Genomic DNA, 22,957 nt, shown 5'->3' with positions numbered 1-22,957 from the left:
AGGATATCCTCGTTGCTCATGTAGTAGTGAGTTGAGCCAATCTTCTTATCTAATGCATTACCTTTGAGAAGTGGTCCTTGAGGAATTGACAGCTGAGGCTTTCCTCCCCATAGGCTCCGTAGTCCCAGACGATGGCTCTGTGTGTCCTGGGTTACAATATAACATGATTTTGGTTTTTCTGTCCCCTAGGAAAGCATGCCACAGACACCAATATTTCCCAGCATGCTTGGTTCTGCCTGTAGTGCACAGGTGCAGCCCGAGATGGGGGAGCAATGTGGAGATCCAGTATATCAAGATGGCTGCTTGGTGTCTGGGTCCTTGGAAGCCCTGATCGAGAGGCTGGTGCCCACGGTGGATTACTATCCGGATGTAAGTAAACTGCTTTCTTGCGTTATAGTAGATACCATTTCTATGGTGTGACCTGCTCTGGGTGTCTGGTGTGATAGTGGCCATTAGGCAGCGGGCATGCATGGCATGCCATTGCTCTCTAGGCCTGGTACCTCTTCCTTATTTTGCTGCCCCTGCAGTGTCCTGGACATGTGCCATATATTTTATAACCTCCTCCAGTTGCCAACAGCGCCTCAGTTGGTGATATCCTTTCTTTTGTGACCCTTTAAATGGCTTCTTTGTCTATCGGTCCCTGTTTAGCCCTTGTTTTCTGCTCTTGTCAGAACAGAATGTGCTGCCTCCGAACCCGGGCTCCAAATATCCCGTGGATGTGAAAGGTCAGAGAAGCTTTTCTCTAAGACACAATCAAATTCCTGCCCACATGCAGCAATAACCCTGCACCAAATTGTCCAATGTCTCCCCTTTAATCGCATGATTGATTGTGTTGCTAGGAAACCAAGCGATTTATGGTTCCTTATTCATTTCTCATGCACTGCCCCATTAACACTAGTGTAACAAGGCAACAGGTAGGAAGTTGTGTCTCCTGCAAAGACCAATGTGGTGCCTTGTGTATTGTGATTGCGGGTTCAAGAGTTATTACAGGATGCTCCATACAGAGGAGCAGGTAGGGTTATCCAATCTGGACATGCACCCGGTGTCCCAGGGCAAAGCCATCTCGCAGCCTTGCCCTGGCCACTGTGAGGGCAATGCATTAAACCTTTTGCCCTGGGCGTAGAAAAGCCCAGCTACAGTTGTGCCTGTACATGTTGTGAATACAATGCTATAACTGCAGTAAAGACTGATCAGTCAGGAAGGAATGTACCCTCTGTAGTAATCACATATTTCACGTTATACAGCTTGGTGACTGCCTGTATAGGAAATGTGACGGCATTAATATGGCTATTATTACCATTATTCTTACTGTTCTACTAATGAAGGAATCCGTCTCAGTGCAGTACAAGCAAGCTAAATTATGGAAAAGCATTGTGAATTAATAAGATCTTTGTTGGAGCGCAGAGCAGCCCTTAGCAGGGAGAAAACCCAATCCTGTCATAGAGGAGAGACCGCCGCCAGGGTTTGCTACGCTGACTGTGGGAAAAAAGCATTTTAAAGCAAACAGAGTGGAAGCAAACACGCCGTGCGGTGAGGAGCCAAGACAAATTCAGACAGAAGCTGAGCAGACAGGAGTGTTATTTCATGCTACCCCACACATGTAGGAGCTGCTCCCTAAGGGCATGTTACAGGTGTAACGCAAACATTAGCAGTTTTCTCTCCCAGAATCCTTCCGTCTACCCATTATCAAAAGTCAGAAGCTGGATGGCATGATTGGCAAGTCACAGCACCGCTCCAGGCTACTGAAGATAACGAAAGGACGATTACGTTCCCGAAAAGTCTATTCAGCAAAACGGTGAAGTTTCTACAACTGCGTTTTACTTTAGAAGCTGCAGACAACGTAGGGTCACTGGTCCTAGCTGGCCCGTTATCACCTTTCTCCAGGGTTCTGCACGGAGCCATTATTTCCAGTAAGACAAGGTGCTGACTCCTGCATAAATACCAAATATTGATATTCTGGGGTCATAGATTGATAGAACCATGAAATATATTTACATTATGAAATTGTTAAGAGTGCCTGACAGCAGCTTTCTTCTCTAGTTCCAGTGTTTTTGAGCAAGAGAAGGTCCAAGTATTGAGGTCGTTATACAGTCACTAAAATGCTGTCACATGTTAACCTAATCGAGCCTTAAAGAGAAGCTGTCAGTAGATTCTTCCTGCCCTAACCACGGGCACTACGAATCATTGCATGATTGCAGCCAGGTATGGTTTCTATTAAGCATAGATGGAAAGCCTACAAGAGGGCTATAGGCAGAGATGTGGCTAATCTGGTGCTCCCCTGGCCGGCTTCTCACAGCACCGCTCTAGTTGGTCTACACCATGTGTGTACATAGGGAGAGACCTGTCAGTCACTTGGAGCAGAGAGAAGATGGGTGTAGTCTAATTAGCCCTGGTTCTGCCTATAGTCCCTGGTCAATGCTACAATCAGGCTTCCAGGCTCTGATGCCCATGGTTGGGCGACAGGTTTCCGGTAATGTATATTGTCTGCTATATAAAGACGTGTGGAGACATGCCAGGTTTGTGCACTTTTCTTTTCAGCAAATTGGCCTGTCAATCATTACAGGTAGTGCCGAACCTTGTCAGGGTCACGTCTCCCACAAATCACAAGCTGGTCTACAGATCCATGTAATTATAATCCTATATCAGGATAATGACTATGAGCAGAACATGATTTTTATATTGAAACCTGTGCTTCTTCCCCCCAGAGAACCTACATCTTCACCTTCCTGCTGAGTGCACGTGTGTTTATCCACCCCCATGAGATCCTAGCAAAAGTGGGACAGATCTGCATCAAACAGAAACAACAGCTGGAAGTTGGAATGGAGGCTGACAAGGTAAGGGCGCTGGAGGAGGCACAGAGAGGTCTGCACCTTCCCAGGGGTTCTGTAGTCTTCATGGTCACTGGGCCACACAAAACTACAGCAAAGATTGTCTATCAGGTGTTATGATTAGGTGCTAGAATGAATCTGTCACTGGTCGTCAGCAGATGAAATCTGGTCATTATTGCTTCTACTTGAGACGTGTGTTCCTGCAGCTGGTCATATATGATGTGACGGTCACATACTGTCGGCACGGTGGCCATGTGCAGGCAGATAATGCTCATTAACAGCCTGTTGAAGCTAAAACTACAAATTCTGCTTGTAGCAGTTGGTAGCTGAAAAACAATGTATTTTTCAATTTGTATTCATTTATTTTGTGCTCTATGGTACAGTAATTATTATTATATATAGAAAGTATAGCATGTTGTAGGTTTGAATATTTTCCTGTCACTGATTTTTTTTTTTTCTCTTGGTACCTACATAAATGTCTGCTGCTTTTTTGGTGGAAATTTTTTTGGTGATTTTACATATTCCAAATCATGTATCCTGAAGTGGCTGTCCAACCCTTTATTTTGTCTTTTCAATGACCCAGCATGATTTAAAAAAAAAACAAAAACAAAAAAAACAACGTATGTTCTAATAATTACCCTTCACCATTCCTCTGCTAGATGGGCTCCTAGATGCTTCTGATTGACCTTTTATGTGAATCATCCTAATATATTCGTCTTAAGAGTCCTACTACTTCTCACCCAGCTTTCTATAGATCTTGAATCAGGGCCAGACATACCATTGGTGCAACCTGTGCAGATGCACCCGGGGGCTCAAGAGGTGAGGGGGCCACTGCCACCCCAAAAGCAGGTGGAATTGTGCATTATGATGAACTATTGGACTGCAAATGGTCCATGAATTGCTCTCCTGTCCACTCCTGCCTTGAATGCAATATAAAGCTGGAGTCACACATAACGATATCGTTAAAGATATAGTTGCAACGTCACACTTTTGGTGACGTAGCAACGACCCCGCTAACGATCTCGTTATGTGTGACAGCGACCAACGATCAGGCCCCTGCTGGGAGATCGTTGGTCGTTGGGGAATGATCAGGAGCATTTTTTGGTCGCTGATCACCCGCTGTCATCGCTGGATCGGCGTGTGTGACTAAGCCAGGGCTGCGCTTAGTAACCCGATATTTACCCTGGTTACCATTGTAAAAGTAAAAAAAAAAAAAAAACAGTACATACTCACATTCTGATGTCTGTCACGTCCCCCGGCGTCCACAGGGTTAAAACTGCTTTCGGCAGGAGCACTGCTAATGCACGCGCTCTGGCCGAGAGCTTTCCTGCACTGACTGTCAGCGCCGGCCGTAAAGCAGAGCACACGCTGTTACTGCCGGCGCTGACACAGTCAGTGCAGGGAAGCTCTCGGCAGCAGCGCGTGCATTAGCAGCGCTCTTGCCGAAAGCAGTTTTACCCCTGTGGACGCCGGCAGGGGACGTGACAGACATCAGAATGTGAGTATGTAGTGATTTTTTTTTTACTTTTACAATGGTAACCAGGGTAAATATCGGGTTACTAAGCGCGGCCCTGCACTTAGTAACCCGATGTTTACCCTGGTTACCCGGGGAATTCGGCATCATTGAAGACAGTTTCAACGATGCCGAAGTCGTTCCCCTGATCGTTGATCGCTCCCCAGCGACCACACAACGACTTACCAACGATCACGGCCAGGTCGTATCGCTGGTCGTGATCGTTGGTAAGTCGTTTAGTGTGACTAAAGCTTAAATCTGCATTATTACGGCCGATACGTCCCCTGCCTGCCTGTCTCTTCACTTCAGGGTCAGTGCTGGCATTTTATGAAAGAACCAGGATGTGGAGGGTGCAGGAGCGTCTGTACAGTGGACACTCTGCCAGCTGTTACCTGTACAATGCAGACAGTGCAATAGCAGAACACAGCACGGGGATGTAGAGGAGAAGCTGCTGCACAGCAGACATGGTACGCCCGTGATTCATCTCAGACAGCCACGTCAGATTCTCTTAGCAACTGTTCGGCAGCAGCCCACTCCTCTTCACATACTCGTTATTGGCATTGTTCTACGCCACTCGTAAGGAACAGTATGACATTTCTCGGGGGGTTTCCAGCCTGTAGAAGTGAAAGTTTACTGTGGATTTCCCATACACCCCTGTTATTATTTTCATGCTGTGCTATGTGTCACATAAAGATTGTAGGAGGGATGAGGGGGAGTCCAATGGGAAGTTACATGCTTACGTAGTGTGACAAGTGTGTTCCACAGGAAGCAGCGCACATATTCTTATAGAGCAGCCTACACCATTTCCTTATAGAGCACGCTGACAGCTCATACATGACTTCTCTGCTTGCCCATATCAGTGGAAAGCAATGATCTCATTCATTTTTTAGTCGGCTGGGACGGAGCATCACCATTAAAGGGTGGCACAGCTTGCCCCAATGCCATACATCTAACTTTCAAAGATAAGAAACAGTGGCACACACTGTGGGGTGCATAACGTACAACGACAATTTACATGTTATGTTAAGCCAATACCCTACCTTCACCCAGCCCTTTATATAACACACATACATATAGCATCCAGTTCATGGCCCCTACAGTGTCCACAGCAACCAATATGATACCCCCAGAGTGTCCTCCACATAGTATGATGCCATAACATGACATGATGTGCCCATAGTGATTTCTCCATACAGCATATGAAGCCCCCACAGTGCTCCACATACAGTATGATGCTCTCACATTGCTCCACAAACAGTATGATGCCATCACAGTGCTCCACATACAGTATGATGCCCACATTGATCCACATACAGTATGATGCCCCCACAATGCTCCGCATACAGTATGATGCCCTCAGTGCTCCACATACAGTATGATGCCCTCACAGTGCTCCACATACAGTATGATGCCCCCACAATGCTCCACATAGAGTATGATGCCCCCACAATGCTCCACATACAGTATGATACCATCACAGTGCTCTACATACAGTATGATGCCCACATTGATCCACATACAGTATGATGCCCCCACAATGCTCCACATACAGTATGATGCCCTCACAGTGCTCCACATACAGTATGATGCCCTCACAGTGCTCCACATACAGTATGATGCCCTCACAGTGCTCCATACAGTATGATGCCCTCACAGTGCTCCACACACAGTCTGATGCCTCCATAGTGCTCCACATACAGTATGATGCCCTCACAGTGCTCCACATACAGTATAATGTGTCCCTGTGTAGTGAATATACTAGTGCAAATGAATGTGCCCACATAAAATAGGCAGATCACGTATGACAAAAACTGATGTGGGTGGGTCCTAAACCAGTGCGAGTACAGGTGTAATGTCCATGTAAATGTGAATCAGGCCAGGTTTGATGTTAGTGGCTCCTTTTTTCCATACACACAATAAAAAGGGTCAAATGCTTGAATGGGTTTTTCTGTTCTTTTGTTTGGTCTGAGTTTGCTAACAAAATAAATAACCGCATATCACCGTGGTGTATTATTTTGGTAGATAAAGAGAGAGGAGTGGAATACCTGTGTAACTGATGTGATGGCTACTCTTTTAAAATAAATAAATGTGATTTATCTTGATACAGGCGAAATTGAAGTCTTTTGCTGCTAAAATCATCCAGTTGCTGAGGGAATGGACTGAGACATTTCCTTTCGACTTCCAGGATGAAAGAGCCAGGAAGGAGCTAAAGGAGATTGCACATCGGATCACGCAATGCGATGAGGTGAGAAACTTAAGGTGGTAAGATGAGGGCTATTTTCCGATGTTCTCTCTCTCTCTCTTTTGAATAACAGTGACTTTCTCATTTCATTACATTGATTATTATGACAATTTCTGAGAGGGTTAATCCACTTGATTGTTTTTAACTGTGATAATCTAAAACTTAAAAGATGGCATTGGCGGGAGAGCTGTGCTATCAGTTGGAGAAATGAAAGCAGGGCCCAACTTCAGATGAAGAAAGACAGATAATTTCACGCAATTAGTCTCCATTTCATTTATCATTCACTCTTCCTGCTGCCTGCATGAGCCAAGCAGCAAGAAAGGGGCTTTTGTTATCAGTTTTCGAGCTCACACAGGCAGAGTGCTGTCTCTGGACATCATCATTGTACCATCTGCCCCTTCTAGTGCTCCAGCCGCGAAGCATAATGCACACCGGCTACTCATGAACAATGCAATCATTTGTATTCACAGGCTCTTTTCAGTCAATTCATAAAACAATATGCTTGCTGAGCATTTATATAGTTAACTATGACGGTGCAATGTAAAACTGTACTCATAAAACATATAGGCAACCTGTGGTTTTCTGATGGTTTGGAACTTCTAAGTGTTTAGCCTTCCATGGGACCACTTCTAGAAATGAAGCAGTCTCTTTAGGATATAGATTGTTACCTTTTGTATTGTTGTACTCAATATAAGTATGAAGATTGCTGGTCCAGTTGGTTTTAAGTGGAAGGCAACGACATTAGCAGCTATCTTATGTCTATGGTTTCCATAGGGTGGAAGATGACCAAGTCTCTATTGGCCACTTGTCCAGTTTGGGTTACACTAATGCACACATTTAAACACAAATAAATGCCAAATTAGGTCTAAACACATTGAAAAGTAGAGATAACTCAAAAGATAAATACCACAAAGTACCTCTTAGTGCAAATGAGCAAAATGAAGTCAAGAGTATTTTTAAACAAATATAGCAATTTATTAAATAAATCACAAGAGATTATTATATCAATTCAGAGTATCGCAAACCAAGCAGGAATATAGGCGAATTCTACCAGGATTTTGCAAAATATGACCTATAGATTATGCACTAAAAATATCTGAGCAGAACAGCACCATAAAAATAGTAAATAATTATAAAGATGAGTTTAGCTGGACCTATTGCTGATGCTCCGATTGTCCCAAAGAGAACATCATATGCCAGTGCAAGGGAGCCTCAGTGCAATGGAACACTATACAAAGTGCTGGAGTGCATGAAGTGCAAATAGGTAATAGATAAAGGGTAAAGTGCATGTGCTTTGCTATAACTTACATAGTAATGGACACCTGGACACCAGCCTGCCGCACCTACGCGCATTTCGCCAGGTCTTCGTCATATGCACTGGCATATGATGTTCTCTTTGGGACAATTGGAGCATAAGCAATAGGTCCACCTTAAACTGGTCTAATTATTTACTATTTTTATGGTGCTGTTCAGCTCAGATATTTTTTAGTGCATAATATATAGATCATATTTTGCTACACTACCGTTCAAAAGTTTGGGGTAACTTAGAAATGTCCTTATTTTTGAAAGAAAAGCACAGTTTTTTTCCAATGAAGCTAACATTAAATGATTCAGAAATACACTCTATTCATTGTTAATGTGGTAAATGACTATTTTAGCTGCAAACGTCTGGTTTGTAATGCAGTATCTTCATAGGTGTATAGAGGCCCATTTCAAAGAAACATCACTCCAGTGTTCTTATGGTACTTTGTGTTTGCCAACTGTGTAAGAAGGCTAATGGATGGTTAGAATACCCTTGTAAACCCTTGTGCAAGTATGCTAGCACAGCTGAAAACAGTTTGGCTGATTAGAGAACCTATAAACCTGACCTCCCTTTGAGCTAGTTGAGAATCTGGAGCATTACATTTGTTGGGTTCCATTAAATTCTCAAAATGTGCAGAAAAAAAAGAACTTTCATGTGAACCTCGACAGTCTATTCTTGTTCTTAAAAATGAAGGCTATTCCATGCGAGAAATTGCCAAGAAACTGAAGATTTCCTACAACGGTGTGTACTACTCCCTTCAGAGGAGAGGACAAACAGGCTCTAACCAGAGTACAAAGAGAAGTGGGAGGCCCCGCTGCACAACTGAGCAACAAGACAAGTACATTAGAGTTTGTAGTTTGAGAAATCGACACCTCAACTGTCAGCTTCATTAAATAGAACACGCAAAACGCCAGTGTCAATGTCTAAAGTGAAGAAGCGACTCTGGGATGCTGACTTTCAGGGCAGAGTCGCAAAGAAAAGCCAAATCTGAGACTGGCTAATAAAAGAAAAAGATTAATATGGGCAAAAGAACACAAACATTGGACAGGGGAAGATTGGAAAAAAGTGTTATGGACAGACGAATCCAAGTTTGAGGTGTTTGGATCACACAGAAGAACCTTTGTGGACGCAGAAAAACTGAAAAGATGCTGGAAGAGTGTCTGACACCATCTGTCAAGCATGGTGGAGGTAATGTGAAGGTCTGGGGTTGCTTTGGTGCTGGTAAAGTGGGAGATTTGTACAAGGTAAAAGGGATTTTGAATAAGGAAGGCTATCACTCCATTTTGCAACGCCATGCCATACCCTGTGCACAGCGCTTGATTGGGCCAATTTCATCCTACTACAGGACAATGACCCACAGCACACCTCCAAATTATGCAAGAACTATTTAGGGAAGAAGGAGGCAGATAGTATTCCATCTGTAATGGAGTGGCCAGTGCAGTTACCAGATCTCAACCCCACTGAGCTGTTGTGGGAGCAGCTTGACCGTATGGTACGCAAAAAGTGCCCATCAAGCCAAACCAACTTGTCGGAGGGGCTTCTGGAAGCATGGGGTGTAATTTCTCCAGATTACCTCAGCAAATTAACTGTTAAAATGCCAAAGATCTACAATGCTGTAATTGCTGCAAAGGGAGCATTCTTTGACAAAAGCAAAGTTTGAAGGAGAAAATTATTATTTCAAATAAAAATCTTTTTTTCGAACCTTGTCAATGTCTGGACTAGATTTTCAATTCATTTGGCATCTCATTTGATTAGTAAAAGTATGCGTTTTCATGGAAAACACAAAATTGTCTGGGTGACCCTAACTTTTGAACAGTAGTGTACGTATATCCTGGTAGAATTCCCCTATATTCCTGCTTGGTTTGTGATACTCTGAATTGATATAATAATCTCTTCTGCTTTATTTAATAAATTGATATATTTGTTTAAAAACACTCTTGACCTCCTTTTGCTCATTTGCACTGTGAGAGGTACTTTGTGGCACTAATGCACACATATACATAGAAGATACATACCGTAGTTACATGTTTGAGCAGCCGACCGCTATTCCTTCCAATGCCACCCATATACTCACATTGAGTGTGCTTGTGTATTAAATGAGGAGAGGGAAATAGACCATTGGTAGACTCCTGATTCTTCCTCCCCTAAGATCATCAATTGGGGATTAGATTGGGGCCTTTTGCAATGACAAAAGAGGAGAAGAATAATAATATCTGTTCACTGGCGACCCCATGATTACTTCTTGGATGATCTGTTGTCTACATATACCTCATAATGGAGTTTGTGTCTACAACCCCAGCTACCATCTGACTCTTATAATACCCGTGGGCACCTCAGTGGACTGTTACCTCTGCTCCTCCTGTATTACATCTTTGGTTACAACATCTCATTATGATGATAAACTTTAGTTCACATCCATCAGACCGCAGTATTACTGTATATGTTTATAACCATTCAGTCCATAGTTTGTATCACTCAACAATTTGACATATTGTTCTTCATTTCCCATTTAGGAGAATGGTACAATAAAGAAGAGTATCGGTCAGATGACCCAGAATGTGCTGCTGGCTCTTTCCACACGGGGCCAGTATCAAGAAATTCGCGAAAAGATCCGACAGCCAGTTATGGACAAAGGGACAATTCTCAAAGCCAAGCCCCAGTCTGCACAAAAAGATATCTTGAGCGTGTGTGGAGACCCACTTGTCTTGGCCCAACAGCTGACGACAATCGAACTAGTGAGTATCATTGCTGGATAAGTCAGCCTAACGCTACGCTATGCATCTAAACCTTTAGAAGAATACAAATGGAAAAGAATATTGACATCTTGATACTTACGGCGTTTGTTTTGTAACAGGAACGACTAGGAAACATTTACCCTGAAGATCTAATGCAGATAATCAGTCACATGGACTCTCTGGATAACCATAAGGTATGTTACTGCTAGTTATCGCACACTACCTATACTAGTGATATCCTATACCAATCACTGCACACCGTACTCTATATTTCTGATATATTTGACAACATCCAGAGGACTCCAGTTTCTAACTTATTCTAAATACACAGCTGCATTATCAGACTTTGCATAAAACCTTCCAAATGTATCCTTCCTCATAACAATATTCAGTATTTTCTATTATTCCTCAGTGCCGAAGTGATGTCGCCAAGACCTATAACCTAGAGGCCTATGACAACTGGTTTAACTGCCTCAGTATGCTGGTGGCTACAGAGATATGCAAAGTGAGTTCTGGAAGGAATGTCAATTTAACATGATATTATACAACTTCTATTCTTTGTGAGTTGTGCTGCCCTCTTTTTGGTAAATCACAGTATTTTGTGGCGTGGGCTAGCCTATGTCAGGAGTAAACTGGAGATGTAATAAGTATATGGTAAGAGCTAACAACCACATTTAGTGATCAGGACAAGATCTCCAAGTTGCCAGTTTTAGATGTGATTAGACTGAGCACCCTACTAAAGGTGGCCCCACAAATTCTTGTTCTTAGGGGCATAAGTCATTGCCAGAGGTGTCCCGTAACAGCTTATTCTCCTTTCCCCATTGGATGCATATGGACAAATGGCACCAAACTCATAATATTGCAGTATTGAGATGTATGATCTGACAATGACCAGTAACTACATCCACAAAGGATGTCCTGTTCCCTAAGACCAAGCAGTGGGATCCTGAGAATAATATACGGTAACTGCCTTTTACATAGGGCAGCGATGTTTCACATAATATTTCACCATTCTACATTTATAATACTGCATGAAAAGAATCTGCTATTTTGACCTTTTGCTCTGGCTACAAGTTTCCTGTTTCATGCTGTTACTGCTGGTCCTCAAGTCTTGTGGTGTGACAAAGATCTGCGCTCTTTAACTTCCTTTTCAATTAGGCATGCTATTTTCTTAGAAAAACTAGGAGCCAGTCACATTTTATTTTTTTAAACTTAACCAATGTTTTGTGCTTCTGCATGTCACTTATATTCTGTACATATCAGCCAAAGCCTATTGAGAATCTTGCATGCAGCCATAAAAACCACATATATGGGTTAATAGAAGGATACAAATGATGTAACAGAAAATGGGTAACAATGGCACAATGGGAGCGGATCCTGTAACGGATCACCTGGCTCCTAGGTGTTCTGCTTTTGCCTTTATTTACATCTCGTACACAGTCACTTCATTCTTTCTTTTAGCGTCTTCCTAGTGTCACAGACCTCTCTCTCCGATACACAATGAGTAATTGGCCAGAACCATATTATTTCTACTTAGATACCTCCAGATCCATTGTTAATACACCATTTGGGTAGGAATGAAGTCACGTTTTCTTGTTCTCCACCCAACTCCAAGGATTACTTTTCTTTATAGTGCTGATGACTGAAATTGTAAAATGATAGGATTATAATTCCTAAATTTTGAGATGACTATTTTTTATTGCCTTCCGTACAATATTAATTTTGGTGACGGAGTTGAAAGCCGTATTTCCTGCTGTTTGCACAAATGCGTAGCTGTGAGGTCTGCCTCTGACACCACTATACCAGTTAAAGCACAAGATAGGCGGGAGATCTGGGGTCAGATTTTGCATTGGGGCCCTATAACTTCATTACTCCGCTCATCTCAGTCATCAAACCTGACTCCATACTCTGTTACATGCACCTGAAGGCACAGAAGGTTGCATTGTAGTTAGGTTATTAATTTATAACCCCATATAGATTATACAAGTTTATTTAAAAATCGTATATATTTAATATATTCATATTTTCACTAAAAATCATTGATATGTTGTATCTCTCACAGGTTGTAAAAAAGAAGCAGAGAACAAGAGTGATGGAGTTCTTCATAGACGTTGCCCGGGAGTGTTTCAATATCGGCAATTTCAACTCTATGATGGCCATAATTTGTAAGTTTGTATTAGAAGATGTTTTTCAGATAGGCAATGCCCATATGGTTACTGTATTTTGAATAGTCACTTACTACTAGAATACAGTGATAGTCACATTATGTGTCTTCCTTACAAGTAGAACAAACAAGACAAAGTGCCAGGTCTTCCTATACTATTTATAACTGGATTACATATCTAAGGCCTCAAATCATTTAGACTAACCATGTTCACAATGGTCTTGATGAAAAGGCGTGTTGGAGTCAGACGCTCCTGATTCATTAACAGCCGTGCTCTTCTGTGTGCCTCAAGGACTGGAGTAAGGTTTCTGGCATAAGAATGAATTATGACAATCTGTGGTGTCACACCCACCGCATGCCCCCGTCCAGCTCCACCTCCGCCCATTTCTTCTTCATTTTGGCAGAGCTAGGCAAAACTTATCCAGATTCATCAAAGCTTTTACATCAAAACTCTAGGGTGAAAATGCCAAAACTCACAAAATATTTGTGAAACTCCGAGTTGTGCTAAAGTTTTGCAACTTTTCAAAGCTTTTTCCTCCAGAATTGTCACTTAAAAGCTTTGATCAATTGGGACCTATTTACTTAGTTCATTAGATACTTTATTGTCCTTAAAGAGGTGGTCCAAAGTCAATTACATTTTTCTAAATCCCTATCTATTTAGAGCCGTAATCTAAGCTATTTTCTAGTATACTTGCTGTAAAAATTCCCTTTCCTTCCCTACCTACTAGAACTGCTATTCTATTTTTTTTCCTATTTCCTGTGTGCTGACACTTTGAGAGTCACAGGGCACGCTGGGATGCTCAAACGAAGCGTCATCAGAGCAGGGTGTAGAGGCTGCGGTCACTGTCACAGCCCCTGCCTCCTCCCTGAAACAAAGCGTCATCAGAGCAGGGGGCAGAGGATGCGGTCACTGTCACAGCCCCTGCCCCCTCTCTGAAACGAAGCTTCATCAGTAACGCCCATTTCAGGGGGCTGTGCTCATCCCTGCTGTGTCCCTCCCTGTGAACTGTGCACTATGTGATCTGCAAAGTGAGAGAGTTCTCTCTGTTGTAGGCATAGATCAGTAATAATCAGTCAGCAACAGAGTAATGTCAGAAGACCCGTCGTGAAGGAGACTAGCGCAGCCCCCGCTAGTGACATCGCTGGTCTCCTGTATGCCGAATATTCTGACACTGCTCTGTTGCTGGCTAATTATTACCGATCTGAGCCGACAACAGAGAGGTCGCTGTCACTGTGCAGATCGCAAAGTGTACAGCTTGCAGTGAGGGACACAGCAGGGATAAGCACAGCCCCTTTGTTTCAGGGAAGAGGCAGGGGCTGTGACAGTGACCGCATCCTTTCCCCCTGCTCTCATGACGCTTTGTTTCAGGGAGGGGGCAGGGGCTGTGATAGTGACCGCATCCTCTGCCCCTGCTCTGATGACGCTTTGTTTCAGGGAGAGGGCAGGGGCTGTGACAGTGACCGCATCCTCTGCCCCCTGCTCTCGTGACTCTTTGATTCAGCGAGGGGGCAGGGGCTGTGACAGTGACTGCATCCTCTGCCCCCTGCTCTGATGTCGCTTCTTTTAGGAGGGGGCAGGGGCTGTGACAGTGACCGTATCCTCTGCCCCCTGCTCTGATGACGCTTTGTTTCAGGGAGGGGGCAGGGGCTGTTACAGTGACCGCATCTTTTGCCCCCTGCTCTGATGTCGCTTCTTTCAGGGAGGAGGCTGGGGCTGTGACAGTCACCGAATCATCTGCCCCCGGCTCTGATGTAGCTTCTTTCAGGGAGGAGGCAGTGGCTGTGACAGTGACCGCATCCTCTGCCCCTGCTCTCATGACGCTTTGTTTCAGGGAGGGGGCAGGGGCTGTGACAGTGACCGCATTCTCTGCCCCCTGTTCTCGTGACGCTTTGATTCAGGGAGGAGGCAGGGGCTGTGACAGTGACTGCATCCTCTGCCCCGTGCTCTGATGAAGCTTTGTTTCAGGGAGGGGGCAGGGGCTGTGACAGTGACCACATCTTCTACCCCCTGCTCTGATGATGCTTCGTTTCAGGGAGGAGGCAGGGGCTGTGACAGTGACCGCATCCTTTGCCCCCTGCTCTGATGTCGCTTCTTTCGGGGAGGAGGCAGGGGCTGTGACAGTGACCGCATCCTCTGCCCCCTGCTCTGATGATGCTTTGTTTCAGGGAGGAGGCAGGGGCTGTGACAGTGACCGCAGCCTCTGCCCCGTGCTCTGATGAAGCTTTGTTTCAGGGAGGAGGCAGGGGCTGTGACAGTGACCACATCTTCTACCCCCTGCTCTGATGATGCTTTGTTTCAGGGAGGAGGCAGGGGCTGTGACAGTGACCGCAGCCTCTGTCCCTTGCTCTGATGTAGCTTCTTTCAGGGAGGAGGCTGGGGCTGTGACAGTGACCGCATCCTTTGCCCCCTGCTCTGATGTCGCTTCTTTCGGGGAGGAGGCAGGGGCTGTGACAGTGACCGCATCCTCTGCCCCCTGCTCTGATGATGCTTTGTTTCAGGGAGGAGGCAGGGGCTGTGACAGTGACCGCATCCTCTGCCCCCTGCTCTGATGATGCTTTGTTTCAGGGAGGAGGCAGGGGCTGTGACAGTGACCGCATCCTTTGCCCCCTGCTCTGATGTCGCTTCTTTAGGGGAGGAGGCAGGGGCTGTGACAGTGACCGCATCCTTTGCCCCCTGCTCTGATGTCGCTTCTTTCGGGGAGGATGCAGGGGCTGTGACAGTGACCGTATCCTCTGCCCCCTGCTCTGATGATGCTTTGTTTCAGGGAGGAGGCAGGGGCTGTGACAGTGACCGCATCCTTTGCCCCCTGCTCTGATGTCGCTTCTTTAGGGGAGGAGGCAGGGGCTGTGACAGTGACCGCATCCTTTGCCCCCTGCTCTGATGTCGCTTCTTTCGGGGAGGAGGCAGGGGCTGTGACAGTGACCGCATCCTCTGCCCCCTGCTCTGATGATGCTTTGTTTCAGGGAGGAGGCAGGGGCTGTGACAGTGACCGCATCCTTTGCCCCCTGCTCTGATGTCGCTTCTTTCGGGGAGGAGGCAGGGGCTGTGACAGTGACCGCATCCTTTGCCCCCTGCTCTGATGTCGCTTCTTTCGGGGAGGAGGCAGGGGCTGTGACAGTGACCGTATCCTCTGTTCCCTGCTCTGATGATGCTTGGTTTGATTATCCCAGCATGCAGTGGTATACTCAACAAAGTGTCATCAAATAGAAAAAAAAAATAATAGCAGTTGGACTTTGTAGGTAGGGAAGGGTAGGGGATTTTTTAATACGAGTATATTAGAAAATAGCTTAGCTTATGGGACTAAATAGATAGAGAGTAACAATGAAATTTATCTTGACTTCGGACCTCCTTTAATTCTTTATTCACAGATTATTGCATTTCTGCTTGTATTAGGTTTTAATAATGTAAATGAACTGTGTGATGTTTTGCAGCTGGGATGAACCTCAGTCCTGTGGCAAGGCTCAAGAAAACATGGTCAAAAGTCAAAACGGCTAAGTTTGATGTGTTGGAGGTTAGTAAAAGAATTATTTACTATAAAGTATATCACATTACGGTCTTAATCCAGGAAGCCTATGTTTAGTTCATCTGGTAGATTACTTGGCAATGGGGACCTGTTTACAATGTATCCTCAGAGTTTAGCACCAATCCGAAATGATCTGGTTTCCCAGCAAACCTGTTCCACCATCAGTTTAAAGAATCTGGACTCCTGGGGAATTTTTTGTATTAATTGAATCATGCTAGTAATGCATCAAGTATTGTAGTGTATCAAGTAGTATTTTGTCATGTGTTATTCATTAACCATTTTACGGTGTTTGTCTATTGCTGGCTGCAGAATGAGGTACAGTAAAAATCTATCAGCCAGGCTGGAGAGTTTATAAGTCTTATCTTGTTTTTCTAAGCTTCTCTCAGCTGATTTGATGACATGAACCTTGAACTGAACTTTGTGGTCATAAATTAGGCTGAGAGGAGCTCAGAAGAAGAAAGATAAGAGGTATAGGCTTCCTTAGGGTACGTTCAGACTAGCGTTGTGCTAGTGTGCGTCGGCGACGCAGCGGCGACGCACGCATCATGCGCCCCTATGTTTAACATGGGGGACGCATGCGTTTTTGCTTGTTGCGTTTTGCGACAAATGTGTCTTTTTTGCCGCAAGCGTCGGACCAAGAAAGTGCAACAAGTTGCATTTTTCTTGCGTCTGATTTTCGGCAAAAAACGACGCACGCGTCGCAAAACGCAGCGTTTTTGCGTGCGTTTTGCCGCGTTTTTCGGTGCGTTGTGCGTCGCGTCGCCGACGCAGCGGCGCACAACGCTAGTCTGAACGTAGCCTTACAGATTCTCAGATACTCATTCTGTAGCCCATGCCTGAGAAACATACATTATATAGAAGGTCCATCCAATGGAAAAAATTGTTTTAGAAACAAAGACATGAATGCAAGTAAAAAACAAATGTTCTGAAGGTGTTCGTTCCCTTTAAGCCATCTTTTTAATTGCCCTTCTCACAGTCTGGAGGCTTTGTGATTGTATCGATCCCTGTGTAGTGTGAGATAGGATCTAGTGTCAGATACTAAATGGATTTTACAGAAATGTGTCACACATTCTAGAGCCTGAAGGCTGATTTATAAACACTGAGATTATGAAAGAAAAGTGAAACTGCGGGGAATGCTGGGAAGTGTAGTTTATCGGTGACACCAGGGCAGAAGGAAGTAGCTAGCTGCTTCTCTCATTAGGGTTAAATAGTAATTCATATAACCGGCTTTTGGAGTGCATTTAAATTAATAATAATACATGGAATGATATCAGACCTGTTTTTTTGGCACAAAGCATGCATTTTTAATTCTGAGCCAGGAACAGACATGTATCCACAGAGTAAGGTGAATGAAATGTTAGAGTATATTCAAGCTCCCCCATTGTGTACAACTGTAAACATGTGACCTCTGACTCTTCTTCATCATCATCCAGAAGAGATGGTGATGATGATGAGCTTTCACTTATTCTTGATAGCTGTTGTCTGATTTTTAAAACAGAGTTAATACTGCCCTCTACAGGCAACACAGAAATTCACTGACTGGTGCTGGAAAAACATAAGGGAATGTTCACACAGTGCTTTTTTCCAGCTTTTTCTTCCATATGAAAAACTATTATTGGTAGAAACAATGCTGTATATACTACGCACGTTTATGTTTTCATGCTTTTTTTAACGTTTTTCAATTGAATGGGTAAAAAAATGCAGAAAGAACTTCCATGCTGTGGTTTAAAAAAGAAAAAACACAACTCAAAAAATGCAAGGAAATCAGATGTAGCCTTGTGAATGAGACTTTAGGAATGTCATTTATTTTGCTGCTTCTGTAAAGCACTGTGTTTCTTCTGCATGCAAAAACGCACTGAAAACATGCAGCGATAAGCCGTAAGATTCCATTATGAAACCTGTAAAGTTTAGCTTTACTAACCTGCTTTTATATGTTGTTTGCAGCATCATATGGATCCATCCAGCAATTTCTGCAATTACCGCACCGCACTTCAAGGAGCAACACAAAGGTCCCAGAGTGCCAACAGCAGCCGGGAGAAGATCGTCATCCCAGTGTTCAACCTGTTTATCAAAGACATCTTCTTCCTCCACAAGATCCACTCCAACCGTTTACCAAATGGACACATTAACTTTAAGGTAAGCCCATGGGCTACTGGCCATAGTGGTCACATTGCTGCAGGACATAAGCTAACAAGCGAGCGGGGAGCAGAAGCTTTGCTCCAGGATTCCTAGCACAGCCACGGTGTGATTGGCACGGGCTCACACTTCTACATTTTACATAGTAGGGTTTATTAAAAACGGAGCATTGTTATTAGACCATATAGTCAGGAGTCTCACAACTACAGAATTGGACATTTTATCAAGTTCTGTATTTTTCTTGCAATGGTGTACTTTTTACACTGTAACAAGCATCAGACATTATAAAGAAACTAGATGGTTGCCCGATTCTAACTCATCGGGTATTCTAGAATATGCATGTCCACGTAGTATATTGCACAGCTCACGTAGTATATTGCCCAGCCACGTAGTATATTGCCCAGCCACGTAGTATATTACCCAGCCACGTAGTATATTGCACAGTCACGTAGTATATTGCCCAGCCACGTAGTATGTTGCCCAGCCACGTAGTATATTGCCCAGCCACGTAGTATATTGCCCAGCCACGTAGTATATTGCCCAGCCACGTAGAATATTGCCCAGCCACGTATTATATTGTCCAGCCCGCGTAGTATATTGCCCAGTCACGTAGTATATTGCCCAGTCACGTAGTATATTGTCCAGCCCGCGTAGTATATTGCCCAACCACGTAGTATATTACCCAGCCACGTAGTATATTGCCCAGCCACGTAGTATATTGCCCAGTCATGTACTATATTGCCCAACCACGTAGTATATTGCCCAGCCACGTAGTATATTGCCCAGTCATGTAGTATATTGCCCAGCCCGCGTAGTATATTGCCCAGCCATGTAGTATATTGCCCAGCCCGCGTAGTATATTGCCCAGCCCGCATAGTATATTGCCCAGCCCGCGTAGTATATTGCACAGCCCACGTAGTATATTGCCCAGCCCGCATAGTATATTGCCCAGCCCGCGTAGTATATTGCCCAGCCACGTAGTATATTGCCCAGCCACGTAGTATATAGCAATGTGGGCACCATATCCCTGTTAAAAAAAAAAGAATTAAAATAAATAATAGTTATATACTCACCCTCCGTTGGCCCCTGGATCCAGGAAGCGTTTACCGACGCTCCTCACGCGCTCCGGTCTCAAGAATGTATTGCGGTCTCACGAGATGATGATGTGGCAGTCTCGCGAGACCGATACGTCATCATCTCGCGAGATCGCAATGCATGGACTGGTCACCGGAGCGTCGCGAAGAGCAGGAAAGGTGCCGGAAGGTGAATATATGATGATTTTTTTTTATTATTATTTTTAACATTAGATCTTTTTACTATTGATGCTGCATAGGGAGGAAGGAGCGGCCATGTTGCCGCCGGACTGTGCCCGTCGCTGATTGGTCGTGGCAATGGTCGTGGTCCTTTTGCCACGACCAATCAGCAACTTGGATTTCCATGACAGACAGAGGCCGCGACCAATGAATATCCGGGACAGACAGAATGACAGATGGAAATGACCCTTAGACAATTATATAGTAAACGCTTATATTTGATGCCAGGCACAATGCATTATATGAAACACGTGTCATTCACAACTCTGGTGACGACTATGCTGCAGGTAATGACCATTTCTGGGCTATGGGATCTTACTGGGGCTCTTACTCCCTCTGCAGGTAGATTACTAAAATGCAACGGCTGCAGGAGCTGAAGCTCTGTGAAAAACACTTAGGTTTTCAATAGAAGTAGATGCACTAGACTATTTCAGCTCTTAATAAATTAAAAATAAACTTTCAAAGAGCAGTGCTTCTGGCACATAACATCAAGGTCTGTTTTCAGGGAATTGTTAACTCTATGAATGCTGATGCGAGCAGGGCCCTCACTCCTCCTGGTATCTGTTTTGAACTGTATTTCTGTTATGCTGTAATGTCTATTGTCTGTACAAGTCCCCTCTATAATTTGTAAAGCGCTGCGGAATATGTTGGCGCTATATAAATAAAAATTATTATGTATATTTCTTTTCTTACATTTTTTTGTATTTTCGTTTATACAGAAGTTTTCAGAAATATCCAGACAAATTCACGATTTCCTGACCTGGAAACAGGTAGAATGTCCATTTGAAAAGGATAAGAAGATTCAAACCTACCTTCTAACATCTCCAATTTACACAGAAGAAGGTAAGTGTGCATAAAAGACATATTAGATATAAGTGTACATACAGTGCATATTAGATATGTGTACATACAGTGGGTACGGAAAGTATTCCGATCCCTTTAAATTTTTCACTCTTTGTTTCATTGCAGCCACTTGGTAAATTCAAAAAAGTTCATTTTTTTCTCTCATTAATGTTCACTCTACACCCCATCTTGGCTGAAAAAAACCCAAAAATGTAGAAAATTTTGCAAATATATTAAAAAAGAAATATCACATGATCATAAGTATTCAGACCCTTTGCTCAGTATTGAGTGAAATAGATCACTCTGTTTGTAATGTCTCTATAAAATGAGTTTCACTTTTTTTTATTGAAGAACTGAAATAAATTAACTTTTTGATGATATTCTAATTTTGTGAGAAGCACCTGTATATGTGCATACAGGACATATTAGATATAACTGTGCATACAGGACATATTAGACATAAACATGCTTCCAGGACATATTGGATATGTGTGCATACCGGACATTAAATATGTGTATACAGGACATCGGTATATGGCTATAAGTGTGCATACAGGACATATTTGGTATAAGTGTACATATAGTAAAACACCTAAGTACATATCATATCCTAATTGGTATATAAGTGTACATATAGGACATATCTACAGTATAATATAACGCTGGGAGCGTCACTCTGTCCAAAGCCTTTATAGACTGCGCAAGCGCCGGCGCAGTCTGGGCCTCACAGAGTGACGCTCCCAGGAGATCGCGGTATGCGTAAGCACTGAACGCACACCGCGATCTCCACCGGAGAGTCAGGGACCGCCAGGAGGGTAAGTATGAGCTATATTCACCTGTCCCGTTCCACCGCTGCGCGCCGCCATCTTCACGGTCCTCGGCCTGTGACCTTCAGTTCAGAGGGCACGATGACGCGCTTAATGCGCGCCGGTGCCGCCCTCTGACTGACCAGTCACAGCCAGAGGACCGGGAAGATGGCGGCGCGCAGCAGTCGAACGGAGCCAGGTGAATATAGTAAGTGCTGGGGGGCCTGAACTAGCGGCGATACCGGCACCTGACCCCCACAGCGCGCCGGTGTCCCCGCCTGCTCAGGCCCCCAAGCACTCGGCGCCCAGCGACCATAGGTGAGTATGGTATTTATTTTTTTTTATATATTGCAGCAGCATACGGGGCATATACAAAGGAGCAGCTTATGGGGCCATAAACCATAATGGAGCATCTTATGGGGCCATAAACCATAATGTAGCAGTGTACGGGGGCATATACTATGGAGCATTTTATGGGGGCCATAAACCTTTATGGAGCATCGTATGGGGCATATGGATGGGAGCAGCAAATTAAAGAACGGTGGTGCAGGATGAGAGCAGCACATGACAGAACGGGGGCGCAGGATGGGAGCAGCACATGACAGAACGGGGGCGCAGGATGGGAGTAGCACATGACAGAATAGGGCAGCACATGACAGAACGGGGGCGCAGGATGGAAGCAGCACATGTCAGAATCGGGGCGCAGGATGGGAGCAGCACATGACAGGATGGGGACGCAGGATGGGAGCAGCACATGACAGGATGGGGACGCAGGATGGAGCAGCACATGACAGGATGGAGGCGCAGGATGGAGCAGCACATGACAGAATGGGGGCGCAGGATGGGAGCAGCACATGTCAGAGCGGGGGCGCAGGATGGGAGCAGCACATGTCAGAATGGGGGCGCAGGATGGGAGCAGCACATGACAGGATGGGGACGCAGGATGGGAGCAGCACATGTCAGAATGGGGGAGCAGGATGGGAGCAGCACATGTCAGAATGGGGGTGCAGGATGGGAGCAGCACATGACAGGATGGGGGCACAGGATGGGATCAGCACATGACAAGATTAGGGCGCAGGATGGAGCAGCACATACCAGGATGGAGACCATATACCAATATAAATGCTCGCCACCCGGGTGTAGAACGGGTTCAATAGCTAGTTAGCTATAAGCGTGCACACCGGACATATTAGATGTGTGCATATAGGACATGTTAGGAATAAGCATGCATACAAGTATCTTAGATATTTTTGGCATTTTTATATGTATAGATGAATAAAAATGAATGCAGGAGAATATTTAGAAACTAATGTTATTGTTGTGCCAGTCCCATTTATGTCCCTAGCCATAGGTGCCAAATTTTTGCTATGTCTTTATGCGAATAAAAAAATACTCTATATTTACAGTATAGTAATACAGGTGATTTATATTGTTGCAGCTCTATTTGTTGCCTCCTTCGAAAATGAGGGTCCAGATAATCACATGGAAAAGGACAGCTGGAAGACTCTCAGGTACAGTCATCATTTTCTGCCAATAATAAGAAAATCATT

At 44.4% G+C, this 22,957-nt stretch overlaps 1 protein-coding gene across 4 annotated transcripts in view; it reads left to right on the top strand.

The window, feature by feature from the left end:
• The window catches only part of RASGEF1A (RasGEF domain family member 1A), a 252,090-nt gene that overhangs the window by 212,517 nt on the left and 16,616 nt on the right, over nucleotides 1-22,957 (top strand). For 3 of the 4 annotated variants that reach the window (XM_069753115.1, XM_069753114.1, XM_069753116.1), the window contains exons 2-12: nucleotides 190-369; nucleotides 2,706-2,834; nucleotides 6,449-6,586; nucleotides 10,400-10,621; nucleotides 10,741-10,815; nucleotides 11,034-11,126; nucleotides 12,684-12,786; nucleotides 16,218-16,297; nucleotides 18,254-18,445; nucleotides 20,478-20,601; nucleotides 22,846-22,918. In XM_069753115.1, coding sequence (XP_069609216.1) covers nucleotides 196-369; nucleotides 2,706-2,834; nucleotides 6,449-6,586; nucleotides 10,400-10,621; nucleotides 10,741-10,815; nucleotides 11,034-11,126; nucleotides 12,684-12,786; nucleotides 16,218-16,297; nucleotides 18,254-18,445; nucleotides 20,478-20,601; nucleotides 22,846-22,918 — 1,403 coding nt within the window. In that variant the 5' untranslated portion in view covers nucleotides 190-195. Of the gene's footprint in view, nucleotides 1-189; nucleotides 370-2,433; nucleotides 2,626-2,705; nucleotides 2,835-6,448; nucleotides 6,587-10,399; nucleotides 10,622-10,740; nucleotides 10,816-11,033; nucleotides 11,127-12,683; nucleotides 12,787-16,217; nucleotides 16,298-18,253; nucleotides 18,446-20,477; nucleotides 20,602-22,845; nucleotides 22,919-22,957 lie in introns of those variants that run through there. The other variant, XM_069753113.1, reaches the window with a different exon arrangement.

This window comes from Ranitomeya imitator, chromosome 2 (genome assembly GCF_032444005.1).
Source record: "Ranitomeya imitator isolate aRanImi1 chromosome 2, aRanImi1.pri, whole genome shotgun sequence".
NCBI classification, from domain to species: domain Eukaryota; kingdom Metazoa; phylum Chordata; class Amphibia; order Anura; family Dendrobatidae; genus Ranitomeya; species Ranitomeya imitator.
The sequence above is the reverse complement of the archived record's forward strand: the minus strand, read 5'-3'. Positions and strand labels throughout refer to the sequence as shown.